At 44.1% G+C, this 19366-nt stretch overlaps 1 protein-coding gene across 1 annotated transcript in view; it reads left to right on the top strand.

Moving 5' to 3' along the window:
- Positions 1–19366, top strand: part of RHOA (ras homolog family member A) — an 84182-nt gene that overhangs the window by 22600 nt on the left and 42216 nt on the right. The window contains exon 2 of the mRNA XM_006028255.3: positions 9298–9455. Within this exon, the coding sequence (XP_006028317.1) occupies positions 9300–9455 (156 nt within the window). The 5' untranslated portion in view covers positions 9298–9299. The remainder of the gene's footprint in view (positions 1–9297; positions 9456–19366) is intronic.

Consider the following 19366-nt stretch of genomic DNA (forward strand, 5'->3'; position numbering starts at 1 on the left):
TGGCAGGGGGTCGGACTAGATGATCTGCCCAGGTCCCTTCCGACCCTAGAAACTATGAAACTATATTCTGTGTTAACGCAGTACGTGGCACAACAGAGGATCAGTCCTGGCTGAATCTACTGAGCTCTAATATAATATATTTATTAAGTAATCTTGAATGTTTTTCCTTATAGAGGTGGATGGAATGAAAGAATGAGGCAGACTATGGCAGCTGGACATTGGGGAGATTTGAAGAAAAAAAGAACTAAATACACTCTAACTCAAATGGTTTCTTGGTGCTTTTTAACTGGTTTGCCCATCTGTTGTCTTGTACACTTTTGAGACTGGGACTGTCTTCTGTTCTGCATTTGTATAATGTATAGTTGCAATGAATTCCTCATCTTGGCTCAGGTATTTAGGTTGTACCATACCAATATCATGTACTCCAGTTAAAATTAGTTGGTTTTGATGCAGTCTTAATAAATGTATGCCTGATGCTCTCAAATAAATCTTTGAGTTCTTGTAGCAGAAATTAATTTTAAAGCTAGTATATTAATATAATTGAAGTGTTAACAGAAATGAAACCTGAATGAAAAGTGCAGGGAAATAACTTGAAAGAAGTTGGTTTTAAGTTTGACACAACTATTATAACATGAGAGTAGCAGTTAGCCATGTTTGTCTGAAGTCAGGCAGAAAGTAGGGTAGAGATGCATCTTGTATATCGGGGAGGAGGGGGCAAAATTTTCAGCTGGAGGGCCACTTAATGAGTCTTGGGGACCTGTCTAGAGCCACATCTATAGCCCTTTTTCTGGCTTGTCTCATCTCTCTCTGGATCCTCTGCCTCCCTCTCACTGTTTCCTCCCTCTCTCTGTCACTCACTCCTCTCTCTCAAACCCGATCAGTCACAAAGCTTCCTTACATGTGTGGTTGAGCTCTACCTGTCCCAAGAAGTTTATGGGCCAACAAGAGGCAAGGTGCTGCTGGACCCTGGTACTGGCCAAAGGGGATGATCTAATCAGTGACCTAAGAATCAAAGGGAAGCTGGGTGACAGTGACCACAAGTTGATCAGTTTCCCTATCCCCCACAAAGCAGGCAAGTCAGTCAGCAATGCAGTAGTCCTTGACTTTAGGAAAGCTGACTTTCATAAGCTCAGGAGACTTGTTCTTGAGGCCCTGAGAGGCCATGATTTCACAGGGAGCTGAGTTCATGATCGGTCCCTAAGGAAGCGATCCTAGAAGCACAAGGGGAGTTCGTTCCCACCTGTAGGAAAGGTGGTAAAAGGGTTCAACAATTCCTTTGGTTTGACAGGGAACTCATGGACCTCTTGCATTTAAAAAGAGAGGCATATTATGGATGGAAGATAGGAAACACCACTAAGAAGGAGTATACTGCACTGGTCCGCACCTGCAGGGAGCAAACTAGAAAAGCCAAGGCTGCAACTGAACTCCATCTGGCTACACAAATCAAGGACAATAAAAAGTCCCAGATCCCTACTTATTAGTAAAGTATTTAGTTTCTTTTTAACTTGGTAAAAGTATGCATTGTGTTTAGAAGTGATGATGTACAACATCATCTGTGCTTCTCCCCTCCCTTTCAAAACCCTGATTATTAATATTTGACTGTTTGGAAGGAGGCAAATGAAGAGTCATGCAGCAAGTATAGGAAATATGTTATGAAGTTCTAAATGAGAATATTATGGGTTTTTTGGGTTTTTGTAAGTATACCTGTGCAGGTATTTGTGACCATACCAATTTGAATGCAGTCTCTTCTGCTTAAAACACTCATAGTTAATGGAGGCAGCCAGATATGTATATATGGCAAATAGTGTTATTCATTTAATCAAACCCATAGATCTCTGTGATTAAAGGATATCTTGCATTATGTTAAGCTGGCTATTCCCAGGAAGAGTCAGTTGTCAGTTTCACTGTTAATAGCAGTCTTTTATTATCTTCTTCTTTAGCAGTCATATAACTGTTATCTTAAGGGTGGGCAGTTTTGGGGAGCTGTCACAGGCTGGTCCACATTTCCGCACATCACCCCAGCCTGCCCTGCTCCCACTCTGGATTGGCCTGCCCACAATGAATGGAGGCAGCGTTGGCCAGACAGAAGCTACTGCTGGGTGCGGGAGGGAAAGTGGCCACCTCCCCCTGCTGCTGCTGGGCTATTCTTGCTGCAGCTGCCTAGAGGCCATGCCTGGGCTGCCCTGCAGCTCCTCTCCTCTGCAACCTCTGTCCTGCTGGGAGGCCCAGAGGTGGTGGTGATGACAATAGCGGAGAGGAGCTAACAGGGCAGCTTGGGCATGGGCTCCAGGTGACCGCAGCAAGAAAGTTCCAGCAGTGGAGAGGGTAAGGCAGATGCTTTTCCCCTGCACCCAGCAGCAGCTTCTACCTAGCTTCCACCACTCATTGTGGGCGGGTGGGTCCAGAGTGAGTTTGAGGCAGCCCAGAGCTGCTCTGCTCTGGTCAGGGCGGGTCCAGAGCAGGGTAAGCCAGGCCCAGCTGGGAGCAGCTGGTGCACAGCGCTCTGTGCTGGCAGGGGTTGCTCAGTGAGGCAGACTGGAGAGTTTGAAGGCGAGTCATTACACCACTGAATGAGGCAGCTGTTTCTGCAGAAGGTAGAATGGGATAACAGTGAATGCAAGAGGTGCTGAGGATAGTGCTAAATGTGAGGGCAGCAGGGTAGGATCCTGCTATGTCTCAGTCCTCCTGCTGTCTGCCCTTCTACCTCCATATCTGTACCTGAGGGGGTGAGATTGGCTTTATTGTAGTTGCTCCTTCAGGGACTTTCATGTCAGCAGTTGGATTTGTCGGCTGCTGCATCTCCTCCCTTCAGTTCCAGGAACATAGAAGGAGCAGAGGAATGAGCTGGGCTGCAGATAGCAGCCCTGGATCTGTCCACAGCAGAGCATAAAACTCAGAGCAAACTCGTATTTAGAGTAAAATCATAGGCAAACGTTCATTTGGAGAGGGGAGCTGCTGCTCTGGACTGTACAGCAACTGCTAGACTTTAACAACTTGTAGTGAAACAAATGTGGCAAAACTGCTCTGACTTAAAGGCCCCAACTTAAACTCTGGATAAAGCACAATTAAATTTGCTTATATCACTTTAGGCTTGTCCAAAAGTTGTCCTCAGTTCTAACAAGACCTTGAAAATTGCCTCTGAGGCAGGCCAGAAACACTGACTACTTGGGAACTGAATAAGGTGCTGAAGAAGAAAGTTAAATGCCTTTTCAGCCAAAAAGTAACATTTTGGTGATTTACATTTAAAATGAACAAACTATCTTTTCCATTTCTCACTCTGCCAGCATATTTAGGTTCTTTTACTGTGCAGGGCTTTATGCTGTTAGATTTATTGTTCTGTTTATTGTGGTATTGTGTGTGTTCCTACTGAGTCCCCAACAATGAGGGGGGAGTAGGGGTAGGGGTTGGACTGGGGCAGGTGTTTCACAGGCAGGGTGGGGCATGGGACAGAGCCGCGAGCAGCTCATCCGGGGATGCGGGGAGGGGGTGGTGGCTCTAGCCGCTCTGCGCGTACAGGGAGGGTATGGGGGGGAGGGGGTATGTGCCCCTGGATCTGTGCGCAGGGCAAGGGTGGGCTGCTGCTTTGGGCTGGGGTCAGTGTGGCACTGAGCTCTTCCCAGCGTGGGGTTGGGCCCGGCTGCATTTGGGGTGGGCAGCGGCGGCACAGATCAAATGAAGCAGTGAACAGGGTAAAGCAGAGGTATTTATCTGATTCTGGCCCTTATTCTTTGTGAAAGCAAAACAAGCACACCCTTCCTCCGCACTTGCTCACTACCCTTTGAAATATTCTTGTTTAACCCACCTTTTGGGTCATGACCCATGGGTTGAGAAATGCTGATCTATCTCATTCTTCCCACAAGAACACATTCTGTCTGAATGTGGGGTTTGAAACCACCTGCCTATAACAACTGTGGAACTCAAGAGTGAACTGCAGCCTAGTAATGGCCTCTTGTTTCTTGTACTTTCATTTTCTTCCCCCACCTCTGCAATTAAATAAGTTTATTTTAAAACCAGCTAGCTTGGCAGCTTCAAAAGTTGAGAGGAAACTCGCACCAAAGCTATTACTGCACAGCATAAATCAGATAACTCATTTTCATGGAAGGGATTCAGGAATATTTCCTTAGCTTGAGGTAACACCTTTCACAGTTATCATCACAAAGGAGTGCTTGCTTGGCACCACTGGCTTTGTCTGTTCTAGAAGAATGCTCCCCAACACCAAAGCCAGCTTAGATGTGGCTTCTAGAACAGAGTGGGAGCTCTGTACGTCCCACTCTGAGACCCTGGCCTTTTGAACTTCCACCCGCACTGGTTCTCTGTGGCCCCAGTTCAAGGCATGCATCCAGTTCTGCTCCTGAAAGGGACTTTACCTCTTGTTGTGGATGACAAGTACAATCTGAAGTTCCAAGCAGCAGACAGACAGCTCTGCTTCAATAAGCTATCCTGATGCAGAGAAAGATATAGCTTACTGTTCAGTTCTCTATCCAGTCCCTTTGTATTAATACCCTAATGAGCTGTGATTCTCCAACAAGCTCCAAAGCTGAAATATCTGAGATCCTTAAGTTCCCACAGGGCAAAAGAGAAGTGTTTAATAAAATAAAGGTATACAGGGTCTATGGGAGAACTAAGATGGTTCTTTTTGGGCATCTAAATGACTAAAGTAAGTTAATACTCTGTTCTGTACTGTAATATAGATAGGGCAAGCTGTTTTAACATATTAGTTGGTTACAGTGATGCTTAGGCTCTTTGTTAGGGTTCACCTTTGAGCTAACATGTTAAAACTACAATGCGCCTCATCTCCTTTAGGGTTCTAAAATGTCAGCTGTTGCATTTTCTACACTTTATCCTAGTACAGTAAAAGCTCTGTTATCCAGCATCCCCCGGGAATGGGGGATGCTGGATAATAAAATATGCCGGTTAATTGAGCGGCCCTGGCTGCTGCTTCTGCCGCTGCGTCCCTCCGCCCCGCCTGCCACACTGCCGCCCCTCCCATGGGCCCTGTGGGCCCTGCGGGACAGGGATGCGAGCCCTGCACAGCCCCGTGCAGCCTGTTATGCCCCCAGGCCATGGGGGCTCGGCAATGCAGGCTGCTTTGCCCTGGGTCATGGGGGCTCAGAGAAACCGGAAGTGCCACGGTGGGCACTTCCAGTTTCACTTTATCTTACAGGCTGGCATGCCAGTTAAATTGAGCATGCCGGCTTGTAAGTTGCCGGTTACCAGAGAGTTTACTGTAGTAATGTAGCCTTGGAAGACAACAGAAGGAAATAGATCAATTTTTTTTTCTGAAGACAAGTATTTTTGGAGAAATGTTAAATAAGTTATTAAGACCTTTGCATCCTATTTTGAGTTAACCCTGAGGCAGATCACACATCATTTATTCTGTTACCCTGTTTGGCTAAAAAGAGTAATAAGGAGGCCATTAAATTAACAGGTGGACACTTATCAAGAGGGTAAACATGCAGGTTCAAATGTACATTATGCATAGTATCAGGAATGAATGAATGAATGAATGAATGAAGTTTTATATAAAATACATAATATTTCTAATTGCCTTTTAGACCAATATTGAGAGACTGTGTAATTGACAAGCAACATTAGAAACGCTCATTTATGAGAAATTTGACCTAGTTCATATTCCTGAAACCTGGTAGGAAAATATGACTGGAATATTACATTAAATTCACGCGGCCCTTTTTAGGAAGGACACAAAGAGCAAAGGGAGAGACGGACAGGTGTGGTTCATGAGAAACTGGTAAATCTAATGATTTATTTACTACCTGAAGCCATCAGATTTGAGAAGAGAATGAACAGCTCCTTGCAAGGTGGATTGATTTAAATCAAGTCTATTTTAAACGACTGATTTAAATAATGATTTAAATAAACAAGCCAGAAGCCCAATATAACATGTTAATTAATTAACATGTTAATTTACAACTAAATACAGTTTTAGTAGTAGATTTTGGTGCATGTGTTTCCTAGGTACAAAAACTGGATTGTGTGTGTGTGTGTGTGTGTGTGTGTGTGTGTGTGTGTGTGTGTGTGTGTGTGTGTGTGTGTGTGTGTAACGACTGTATAGCGTAACATACTTAGATTGTTAGAAATTCTACATTTTAGTAGACTATATTTCTTATTCACCTAGATTAACTTTTAGCTCATATTTGTATTGGTCTGAGTTAAGATAGCAACTTAAAAGTAATTAAATGCACAAACAAGCACTTCATATTTATTAAACAAAACTTTAATGTTTTGGATACAGGAACTTTTTTTAAAAACAAAACTGCACACTTACAACTAACTAATTTATTAAACACTAATATTAACTGTTAAAGTATTAGAAGTATGAACTGTGTGTATCCTTGTCACAGATGATGCTGTAAATGCAGCAAAACGAGAAGAAACTTAGAAAATAATGAAGCAAACCTGAAACCTGCTCTTTCCTTTTTCCCATTCCTCCTTACTTGTTGGTCTATACATTTAAGTTACCTATTTCAGATTGATTTAAATAATTGATTTCTTTCTCTTTCTTTAATTGTTCTATCAACCAAAGAAAATACACCTTTCTTTACTACCTAATGAAGGATGAGTCTAAAACAGGCGTTTTTTAGTGGGCTCTGAATAATCCTGATCAATGAATACATACACATGATGGTGTCTTTTTGAGTCAGAGGCCAGGTTCCAGTGCCTGTGATGACTTTGCTGATCATCTGCATCCTGTAGTACAGACCGTGCATCCCCTTGTACAGTTGGAGTGGAACATCCATCATTCCTAACACATGAAACATTGTGTCATATTTTTAAAGTTTGACCTCCAGAGTTAGATATTTTCCCCCTTATTCTACTATAGAAGAAAAACGACCTTACTTCCAGAGTTTTTAGTAGAGCCTCATTGTCTCAACATATATTTTATTTAAATTATTATAATAGATTATATTAGATTATACCTTAGCCTAGGCTGTATTAAATTCAATAAAAAATCCAATTTTAAATTTGTGATGTTGTTGTTGTTGTTATTTATTTTTAAATAATGTTTTTTATCCACCCTGGTTCTTGAGTTTCTTTATAGAAAGAACATTATTACCATGGGGAAATGCACTCAGTCAAACATACTGGATATTTTATGCTCCCAATAGAAAAACAACCTGAGAAGTTTTAATATTATCCAAGTTAATTAATTCTGTGCTCTTTATCTTCTAATTCACCAGAAGAAATGGATTACTGAGATTAAAAATGAGTGATCACTTGGGTGCAGTCCATCATGAGCGGATTACATTTATTTTGTATTGACTATAGTCCTAACAAGTAGAATACATTTTTCTTTTAAAAATATCAGTTTCCTAATAAAATTTACCTCTTAAAAATGTTTCTTCATTGTGCTCAGATCCAGTAAAAGCAGTAGCCAGTTGCACTGGCCAAATGTACAGGAGCTTCTGCAGTCACATCACCAGTATTGCTTTCTTTACCTAAAATCCTCTGTCCTTTGAAGTCTGAGAGCCCTCTCTTTTATTTTCCTAATCCTGCTTACCTGTTGGTTTGGACATTTGAGTTCGTTATTTCTATTCCTCCTGATCACAGCTGGCAAGTTCCAGGTCTTCCTCCTGAGTTCTGAATTTGGTTGCCTCAACAAAATAAACTGCATACATCTGAGTGTAAACAGATGTTGCTTCTCTCAAATGACTCTTTTTTTTTTTTTGTTCTAAAACGTATTGGAACAAGCAAATGAAAGAAATCCCAGTTCCCATGACTTCTTTCCTAGCATTTCATTAAACACTATGGCATGTAATTTAAAATCCTAGTTCACTGGTGGCTATATTGATTTCTCTCTCCTTTCAGATGTCTTCAGGGTCCACCTTGAGTGTGGCTAACAGTGGTAGCTGTAATGACCATTTTCCAGTGAAGTAATGTTTTGGCTTTGAGCTCTCTTCTGCTTTGTGTTTTGCAGCTGGCTTCTCTTTTGGTTTCACTGCTTTTTGAATCTCTGAGAACTGACTTCACTTCAGGCTTCTTCAATACAAGGGATCCCTGAGCGGGTGACAGATTTTTATGAGGGGCTGGCATCCAATTTATCAGGTTTCAGTGGAAAGATGATGCCTTTCAAGAGCTCATGAAATGCGCTTGGAGTGTACTGCTTCAGGAGCATTATGGTAGCCTTGTGAACTTTACATTAGTAGTACTGTATGTGAATACAGTACTTCTTAGTTCATTACAGTAGCACTTTCTTATTCCGTTTTCTTAAAATCCTCTTCTTCCTCTGAAGTTTGAGTATCAGGAAGAAGTGGAAAGCCTCTGACATCTTTATACCTTTATAATACCTTTTAATAGTTTAGCATGCAGGAATACATCTCTGGTCATCAGTTTAGCTGCCTGTTTCTTTGGAGGAACTCTCAGGGAAAGATACCAGAGTTGAAATGAAGATTTAGGATACTACTTGTTCACTTGTGTGTAGGTTGTAGCTGTGTTGGTCTAAGGACATAGGCAGACAAGGTTCTTTGGGTGAATCTGATATCTTTTATTAGACCAACTTAAATAGTTGGAAAACAATTATTAAGCAAGCTTTTGGGTTCCAAAACCCTTCGTCAGGCTAAGGAAGTTTCTGCAGTTGGTGTGTGCAGATGGTGGAGCACACACCAACTGCAGAAACTTTCTTAGCCTGACGAAGGGTTTTGGAACCCAAAAGCTTGCTTAATAATTGTTTTCCAACTATTTAAGTTGGTCTAATAAAAGATATCAGATTCACCCAAAGAACCTTGTCTGCGACTTGTTCACTTGGTAACTTTTCTGCAGTTTCCACCTCAGTATACAAGACACGCAAAGAAATACTAAGTCTGTTACTACCTCAAACTATTGGTGTCTTCTCTCTACCTTTTTACCCTGTTTCCCATACAAATTATAGTTATATATGTTCTTTCACATCCATATACAGCAAGCTTTCAGCACTTTTTTCCCCCCCTCAATTTTCTAGTCACTTTTCAAGTTCAAAATGTGTTAATTTGTGCTCTGTTGTGCTTTTACTTGTATGCTTGATAGCTGTTTTACATCTTGGTCTGTTTTCCCCTTCCCCAGTCTACATTGTTCTTTGCCACATGAACACAATGTGTTCTTAAGGACACTTCTTGGAAAAGTGTCCTTGGAAAAGTGGTGACTTGGTCAAAGCTGATCCCCATGCGTGTTCAGCAGCTGTAATGAAGTGTGGCCAAGAGCAAAGTTCTTGCTGGGAGCATAATGATTGGCAGTTGATAACATCTCTCTGAAATAATTTATAGTGAACAGAAATATTTAATCCCAGTTTTTTGTTTTTTCCAGTAATGGCAGCCATTCGAAAAAAGCTGGTTATAGTCGGTGATGGAGCCTGTGGAAAGACCTGTCTGCTGATTGTATTTAGCAAAGACCAGTTCCCTGAAGTTTATGTTCCTACAGTGTTTGAAAATTATGTAGCAGATATTGAAGTGGATGGAAAGCAGGTAGGTACATATTTTTGTAGCAGTTAAATATAGTGTATTAATTCAAATGACACAGATCTATGTATGCATAACTATTAGCAAAGTACCCTCCTGTACTCCTTAGAATGCATTTGCAAGATAGAAAGAGTAGGCATATTCTGATGAGTGAGAATCATTGTTGCCAGATTTGGAAAAATGGAAATGTATTGGAACCTGGGTTATCTTACTTAAAAATGATTGTACGTGCAAATCCATCTTTTTCATTCTTAATATGTAGTCGTATTTGCGTTAAGTAGCAAATGTTTTGACTATAGCACTCACCAAGAAGTTTTTGAACTTGAATACCTCCATCAAATATTCATCTAGAATTGCTGTCCTCTGCTGCATGTTTAAGTACTTTTGCAAGCACAATTACATTCATAACACACTTTTCAGTGAGTCTGCTCATATGAGGCATGACAAATTTAAAATTCACTAATATGCAAAATTGATTAAACATGAAAGTTTTTGAGCACTGGATTTTCTTAAATGATTATACATTTTAGCCAATGAAATGTTTTGCTGTTCATTGGACAAAGGTCAGATTTTCTGTACAAATACAGTAGTTATCTGGTAATACTGGTTGGGGTGGGTTCTGTTAGTTTCAGCTCATAAACAAATTTGTTTCAACAGAATTCTTCCAATGTTTCTTGAATTAGTGTGTTAAAAATGCAGTTCTTGATGGGGCAAGCTTGTTGCAGTTGTTTATTCCTAGTGGACATGGGCAGAGTAATTCAGATGCCTTCACAGTAATGATCAGATAGTAATTTTCCGAATTGGTTAGATAGCTTGTTATGTTAATGATTCTACAATTTGTAATTGTACAGATGATGTGGTTCTTTTTAGAAGGTCTCTGTATATTTCTGCTTATAGGAGATCACTCTCTGGGGGCATCATGTTGAACACTTCTCAGAAATTTCTGGGAGAAGGGCATGTGAAGTCCCTCATTCATCAGCTGCCCTACTCAAACAGAGTATACCCCTGCCTGATTGTGCTTCTTTGCTACCACTGAGGGAGCAAGGGCCCTTTCATTATGTCTGTAGTTAGTTTGCCAAAGCCTTCAAGCAGATATATTAATATAGGGCTCTGTTCTTGACCAGGCAAGACTAGCTTTGTGCCAGGGCCCTCACATATGGGTCCAAACACAGGATCCTCACAGTTTGGGTTTAGGGTGTTCAGCTTTGACAAGGCAGTTTGGTTGTGGCCCCCATATTTAAAAAAGGCTAGAGAGGAAAGCAAGGAACTGCAGGCCAGTGAGTCTAACTTCTGTTCCTGGAAAACTTGTAAAAACAATAAGTAGTGTGTGCTTACTCAAAATTAGACCTTCAGTGAGATGTCAACATCTTTACTAAGGCATCCAAGAAAATGGGACCTATGCTTAACATTCAGAAGACTAATATCCTCCATCAACAAGCTCTTAATGTGCAGTCTCCAGCTTCAATAATTCAGATTTACGGAGCAACTCTGGAGAACGTTGAGTATTTCCTGTACCTCAGAAGGCCTCTCGCAAAAGGCTGACATGGACAAAGAAATCCAACAATGCATTAAAAGTGCGAACTACCAGGTGGGGCACGGCTATTCCAACCTGGCTTGCCCCCCTTCCCCCCAGCCACAGCGCCACTTGGCCTGCCTCCCTCCCCCAGGTGTGGCGTGGCTCTCCTGGCCTGACCCCAGCCCCACTTGGTGGAGGGGCCCCACTTCCAGCTCCCGGGAAGCAAATGTGAAAGCCACAGTTTCAACCTTGGTGCCAAAAATGGGCGCAGAGTTTAAAACTGTGGTTTTTACTTCCCTGCTGATGAGGATCCCGGGGTAGCCACCTCACCCTGTGCACAGATCAGGGGGGCATGTGCCCCCTGGGCCTCTGCTGGGGTGTGCGCAGTGGCAAGAGCCCCCCCACACACCTGGATGAGCCGCCGGGCTCCAACCTTCCCCTGACCCAGCCTGGCCAGGGTCCCACTCAGTGGCAGCGGGGCATGGAGGGGTTTAGCCCACTCCCCCAGCCCAGCCCCAGTGGGCAGGGGGCATGGCTCAGCCCAGCCAAGTGCATCCCGCCATTCCCCATGTGTGTCCCACCTCTCCCGATTGCAGAGCCTCTGAGAATCGATCTCAGTTTGGAGGGCTGAGTCCCCCCAGACTGAGAGAGACTGTCACAGGCTCCCCGATCAACCAGTTGGTGACTACTGCTTTAGAGGTACCATCAATTATGTCTGGAAAATCCTTCAAATCCAGCAGAAAGACAGACGCACTAACATTTGCATCCTCTCGCAAGCAAACACCATTAGCATCAAGGTAATGATCATCCAACAAACTTTACTGGGCTAACTGTGTCATTTGGATGTCTGACTCCAGATTCCCAAAGCACGTTTTATTCTCCCAGCTCAGTCGAGGTGCATGCCTAAGAGGAGGACAGAGAAAGGCCTTCAAGACTGTCCTCGAGGTCAACTAGAAAACATGTAACATTGACATCAACTTATGGGAGACAGTCACTCAGGACGGCCCCAGATGGAGGAAGTGTCTGCTGCAAAGATCTCTCAGTACCTTGAAACCTTATGACAACAACAGCATTCGGAAAAGCAGGAGCGGAAGAAACAGCATGTCGCAGACCAAATCGAGAATCCAGAGCCACCCACCCTATACTGAAATGCATGCCCAAGTTGCAACAGAAAGGGTTCATCTACATGAATCTCTTTACTGTGCAGTAGCACAGTTTACTGTGGAATAAGCGTGTGTCTGCACATGCGCACATTTACTGTGTGGTAACTTCATTAATTGCAAGTAAATTTCCTACCTGCAAATGCAAGTAGCAGATTTACTTGTGATTAGTTACAGCACAGTAGCACTTGTGTTGGATGCCTGACCTGGAGCAAATGTGCTCCCAGTCAGCCAGCCATCAGGGGGCAGGTGATTGATCCCTGCCCCTGGGAACTGTCTGCTGCTGGGACAGGCTCTACCACCAGAGCCTGGATGGGGACTATGTACCCCTGTCCTGGCAGCAGGGAACTCCAAGCCCCACCGTTTCAAGATTGTGATCAGGGAGCACGGGGGTTGGGTGATCCTAAACTCCCAGCCCCTGCTTCACCATCAGGATCAGAGTGTGGAGGGCTGGGAGATCCTTATCTCTCAGCGCCAGCTCCCTGTTTGTGGAGCTGGCTCTGGGAGCTCCCTGCTGGCGGGTACTGGGGAGCCTATTCCCCACTCAGCTCCATGATCACGGAGCTAAGCAGGGAACAGGCTCTCTAGCTCCTGCCCCACAATCATGGAGTGAGGGCTGGGAACTGACCAGTCAGGGTAGGTCCCAGCCCCATGCCTCGATCGGGTGATTGAGGTGCGGGGTTTGGAAAGAGCTGTAGCAGAGGGGCAGGTCCCAGCCCCCTGCCCCATTTGCTGGTGGAACAGCTAATAGTGAGCCCTCAGCTGGGTGGGAAATCCCTGCCCAGCCAGGGGCTCTCTGCTAGCTGTGGATTGGGGCAGGGGGCTGGGACCTGTCCCTCCCCTGCAGCTCTTTCCAAGTCTCCTGCCCCAATCGGGGAGCCGGAGCTTCCTGCTGCCAGGGCAGGGGCACATTGTCTCTGTTCTGGCATCAGGCAGCAGTGTCCTAGCCCCAGCCAGGAGACAGCTGTCTGGGCCCATTTCAGATCCACAGGAAGTGGGAGCAGTTTGCTAACATTAGCAGCAAATCTGCTCCCACTTCCCTGCATGTGTGGCGCCTGCCTGGGAGCATTTCCTCATGAGTAGCTTACTCATGAGTAAACTTCTCCCAGATCTTAATACACATGTGGATATATGCAGTCTGTTGATCCTGGATTGGCCTTGTCAGGCATTTTTGGACCCCCAGATTAAAGCAATCATGAAAGGCAATCATCCTCAACTATGAGGGATTGCCAGTGATGATGCTGAAAAACAATAATGAAAAGAGTTGTTCAGCACATAGATAAATGTAACTTGCCGGGGAGAAATCAACATGGTTTGGTTTGGTTTGATTTTGCCAAAGGCCTCACCAGCCTACTAAAGTTCTTTGAATGTGTCAGTAAGCAGGTGGATTGGGTATATTCTTGTATTTGGATTTCCAAAAAGCATTGGACAAGGTTCCCCTTTGGAGGCTGTTAACAAAGTTAGCTAGTCATGGGATTACAGGGAATGTCCACTTCTGGATTAGAAATTGGCTTAAAAAGGGAAAGCAAAGAGTGGATATAAAAGGTCAGTTTTCAGGATATATAAATACATTATAACCCAACAAGGTGAAAAAATCCTGTACCTGTTTTTTTGATTGAGACTTTATGTATCTGTCTTCACAGATACTATGTGTTGCAATCTTGGTTCAGTGCTTGGCATTTCAAAATGGAGAACCACATGAAGATGATAACTTGTCAGCCTGGATTGTAATTTAAACTTGTCTATATTTGTTGTAAAAAGACTTTCTAACAGATGTACATGCTTCTGAATAGAGAAGCCAGGTATTATCCAGATTTACATATTCTAGGGTAAATTTCAGGGGAAAGTCCTTTGTAAACTTCAACAAAGCTAAGTTTGCAGTCAGATGCCTTTGCTTATACATGTTCTTGTAAGTCTGTCAGTTCTAACTGCATATCTATAAGAGCACTTTATGGCTCCTGTGTAAATGGTTTTTGGAAAAAGTCAGTGCTTGCTTGTGAGATTTAAAATCCAAGAATTGCCAGCTGAATTCTGTCAACAACCACTGAATAGTTTGGAAATATTTTCCAGAACACAGAACTTGCAGTGCCCTGGGTTTTTTCACCCAAAAGCACTTTGTATACTGTAAAAAGTGCAACATTTGCTTTTCATCAGTTGCTTCTGCAATGGTTTAAATTTTCTTTCAGAGGACTTAACACTATCAAAGTAGTCAAAGCAAAATTCTTGTGGCACTGAAACTTCAAATTCAGTTGTTTAAGAAGACCAGTCGTATCCACCCAGAATGCTAAATCACGTGGCCACTCAGTATCAGTCAGCTGAGGAAAATCTTTTTTTATTTAGAAGTATGTTTACTCAAAAGAGAGTGTTTCAGGTTGGCATCTGTGCTTTAGCTGTTCTGTAAAATATTTGACATGTCAAAATTCAGCTTCAAAAGGCTTTAAACTGCTGGTGATTTGGGGGCCCTAGATTTGATAAAGTTCACACATTTCATAATGACAATCCTGGGCATATCTACATGTGCACATTTACTGTGCAGTAACCAACAGTCAGCAGCTGATTCCAGTGAGTTGTGGTTGATGGGGTGGCCTCATCCTGGAGGTCCGTCTCCAGTGGTGTCCCCCAGGGATCAGTGCTTAGGCCCTTGCTCTTTAACATATTTATCAGTGACCTGCATGAGGGAGTGGAAAGTGCAACGATTAAGTTTGTGGATGACATCAAGCTGTGGGGATATGTGGGCACATCTGAAGACGGCAAAGATCCAGGATGACCTTGACAGGCTGGTCCTATGGGCTGATTGCAGTCGGATGAGTTTCAATAGAGACAAGTGCCAGGTCCTTCACCTGAGTAGGAAGAACCTTCACCATAGCTATATGATCGGTAGTGGTCCACTGGCTGGCACTGCATGTGAAAGGGACCCGAGGGTGACAATTGAATGGAGGATGAATAATGAACCATCACTGTGATGAAGTCGCCAACAGAACAAATAGAACTCTGGCATGCATCAGCCGATATGTTGCCAGTAGATCCAGAGAGGTGCTTCTTCCCCCTGTACTCAGCATTGGTAAGACCACTGCTTGGAGTACTGTGTCCAGTTCTGGGCACCACACTTCAAGAAGGATGTGAATAAGCTCGAAAGAGTGGGGAGAAGAGCCACCCATATGATCATGGGCCTGGGGAATAGACCCTATGAGGAGAGACTTCGGGATCTGGGTTTGTTCAGTCTGAATAAAAGAGGACTGAGGGGTGACTTGATAGCTACCTACAAGTATGTTAGGGGTGAACACCAGGATCTAGGGGAGCAACTCTTCAGAAAGGCACCCGTTAAGAGGACGAGGTCCAATGGGCATAAGCTAGTTGAGGAAAAGTTTAGGCTAGACATTGGAGAGAGCTTATTTTTTCATCTGGGTAACTAGAATCTGGAACATGCTCCCAGCAGAGGTGGTGCAGTCGCTATCCCTGGTGGTGTTGAAGTGGAGGCTGGACAAGCATCTCGTTGAGCTTGTTTGAGCCCAATTACCTCTTGCCCATGGCAGGGGACTAGACTTGATGATCTTACAGGTCCCTTCCAGTCCTTCTATTCTATGATTCTATACATGCCCTTACTGTGCAGTAACTATGGCGACTTAAGCTGACTTGAGCGTAAATTTGCATGATGCAGGTATCAAATTTATGCCCGATTACTTACTGTGCAGTAATGCATGTGTGTGTGGACTGACTTGGGACTAACTTTAGTTACTGTGTTTTAATGGCTGCATGTGTAGACACTGACCTAAAATCTGCTTACTGCTCAGTAAGTAAATGCATGTGTAGACATGTCCCCTGAAACCAAGGCAGCTACAGACTTCTTGATGGCTAATGCAGTGGTAATGAATTGTGTCAACACTGTGTTCTTCAGTAACTTTCTTGTTTAGTACTACCACAGCTCTAGTCTTAATTCCAGCCATGGCCGGAGTGCCACTTATAGTGACACCAGTGAGAGATGCCCCACTTCATGCTGTTTATGTCAAATACAAGGCACACTGCATTAAACAACTCTGCTCTTTCTGGTTCAAGCTTTCAGGCAAAAGGAGTTCTTTATATTCGAAAGTCTTCTGAAACTCCATGAACGAAAATAAGCAGCTGAACAGTATCTGTCAGCTCTCTCATCTGAAGTGACTGAATATGCCACAGACATGTCAGCAATATCATGAAGCTGTAGTTTAAGATAATCACCAATGTCCTTGACTGTGGGACACAGCTATTTTGGACAAGCTGATTTGACTAAATGCAGACTTTTTTTTGAGCAAACAATCTACAGCTTTGAGCATACAATATTTGAAGCATACAGTCATCATTGATAAAAGGTTTACCCTTCTTTGCTCTTTCATGAGCCACAAAGTAATTGACCAGTAGGGCTGTGTGAAACACCATCGTTTCATTTCAACGCCCGTTTTGCTGTTTCAAACGGACACTGTTTCTTTTTGTTGTTTTGTTTCGTTTCGAAGCACTGTCCCACTGTTTCAACGCGTTTTGATGTTTTGTCCATAGGCTATAAAGGGGAATCTTGAAAATGTCTAAATCTTTGTCATTTCGTGCCTGATTCAGATGAAAACTGCAGAGATGGTAGCCCCTTATGAGGGTGTGAAGCCTGCCAAGTTTCAAGGAGATAGGTGCAGAGATTCTTGAAAACTGCACCTCAAATTGCAAAAAGCAAAACTCATGACACTTGCTGGCAGCCTCCTGTCATCTGGCGTGCAGATCCAGAGGCCCACAGCCCCAGGAGGGCTATGGAGCTGTGCTGGACTCCTCCCGGGGGTACGGGCCCCCGGATCTGCGCCAGATGACAGGAGGCTGCTGCTGCTGCCTGGGACTGGCACTGAGTGGTGGCGGCGGGGGACCCGCCCAGGGAAAGACGGAGCCTGCCACTGGTCCCAGGCAGCAGCAGCCTCCTGTCATCCGGGCCAGTGGCAGGAGGCAGGGGAGAGCCAGGGCTGTGTTCCGAGTGGCTCTGCAGCCCCATGGAGCTCAGCCCAGCCGGTGGGAGGTGGGCAAAGCCAGGGCTGCACTCTGCCTCTCACTGCCGGGCTGAGCTCCATGGGGCTGCGTAGTCACTCGGAGCTCAGCCTGGGCAGCAGGAGGTGGGGAGAACCAGGGTTGTACTCTGCCTCCCGCCGCTGGCCTGAGCTCCATGGGGCTGCGGAGCCACTTGGAACACAGCCCTGGCTCTCCCTTGCCTCTTGTCACTGGGCTGCTTTGAAACTCAAAACGTTTCGAAAGTTGAGTGCCCTCATTTTGTTCCAAAGCTGTTTCAAAGCTTTTTGTTTCATTTCAATTTTGCTGTTTCAAGCTCAAAACACGTTGAAATGTCTTTGAAACAAAACGTTCAGTGAAACTTCACACAGCCCTACTGACCAGCACAGAAGCTTTGTTGCCTGGGATAGCCTTTTTAAAATGGACTTTTGGGCTGTAAGACCTTTCTGCAACAGTGCTACCTTTTTTGTTTGTTTTCAACCATCACAAATTACTTATTGTAAGAACTATGGTTTATATCATAACGCCATTTTATATTTTATTCCTTCATGACTGATATTTTGTTTGCAAATTAAGCACAATGCTATCATACTGTTCCACAACAAAGTAAGCTTCACTGGAACTTTTCGTCAGCAATAAGCCACCCCTTGCATTGTTTCATGACCAATGTACATGAAACTTGACTATTCACTGGCTCAGAAAATGATTTTGAATGGTGCGTAGATGGAAATCATTTCATCCCTATTTTAATGAGATCACTGTAGACACATCCATACTTTAGTAAGAGCCACATCAAATACTGAGTCCCATATGGGAGCCAGTCATTCTGTTCTCCCTTCAAACCTGTTCAGAAGGTAATCCAAGTGCCTAGTAGTGCTAGCTGTGTTTCAGATGGGTCTTTATGCATGTCTTTGTCTAGAGCAGTGGTTCCCAACCCTGGGTCACGACACAAATGAGGGTCACGGGGGCAATGCCAGCAGCACTGCACAGAAAATAGGAGTCATGCCATGTGTTGAGAGCTCCCCTGCCCCTGGGCCACTGCTGCCACACTCTACTCCCAACAGCGGGGTGTGGCAAAAAATGGTTGGGAACCACTGGTCTAGAGGGTTGTCTTGTCAAAGCAAAGCCTCAAGAACTGACAAGTTTTGCTACATTTGAATTGTTCCCTGTTTGTTTACACACAACAATTAGAACACAACAGTTGCTGTGCTTTTGAAAGGTTTCCAAATGTATGTACATCTACATTTGTGCAAGTGGGAATTTACAGAGGCCCTTGAAAAAGAAACTGATGTGTCTAATTATAGAATCATAGGGAAGTAGGGCTGAAAGGGACTTTCAGAGGTCATGTAGTCCAACTCACTCTGCTTCTCCATCCAAACCATCATATACAAATCCATAATCTAAACTTTTCATAAAATTACTGACCTCTGACGCAACACAAGCCATAACATCCTAACCTGCCCCAGGTAAACCACAGCAGCCAATGCCCTGCTTCTATAAAAAGTTGTTAATATATGTTCAAGGGATCCCAGTAGAGGACCATGCCCTCTGCCAGAGAGGAAAGCAGAATCCCCACAGTCAGTCTGTGCCAATCTGACCATAGGGTAAAATTCCTTCCTGACCTAGATCCTGAGTGGAGGGGCAAGACCTTCTAGCCAGGGACCTCTGGGTTTGGTCCCAGCAAGCTCCCCAGTCTTGGATGCAGCCAATACCCAATGCCTTTGAAGAAGCCATTAATGAATGGGTGCTTGCTCATACACGTGAGAGTAGCTGATTTCAGTTTTGTTCAAGGGGGCTCATGGCTTCCCAGATAGTGCTGTAGACTGTAAGAGGGTTCAGTGTTTTCTCTACCAGGAGCTGATTCCCAGAAGCATGCATATAGAGGTGTGACTCGCACAACTTTATGGTATGTAATTTTTGAGAGTCCAGTTCTGTCTTCTGTTTACAAGTACCTTTGCAGCAAGGTCTGTGGAGAGTACATCTACTGTATTTACTTGAAGGTGACCCCACAATTGTTAGATCCTCTATATGGAAAATGTACAAATTTATTATAATTTCCAGGTATAGAATTTTAAGTGTTGGTGGGGTTGTCTTGAATCCCTGCCCCACTGCTACAGTTGAGGGGGGGGGGGGTCAGATGGCCCCCTTGCCCATTGCCCCACTCACTTCTTTCCCTTGCAGCCTTCCTACCCCCCTGCCACTCCCCTCCTCCTCCTTCCCCCCCCCCCCCG

This window comes from Alligator sinensis, unplaced genomic scaffold (assembly GCF_000455745.1).
Source record: "Alligator sinensis unplaced genomic scaffold, ASM45574v1 scaffold487_1, whole genome shotgun sequence".
In the NCBI taxonomy this organism is placed as follows: Eukaryota; Metazoa; Chordata; order Crocodylia; family Alligatoridae; genus Alligator; species Alligator sinensis.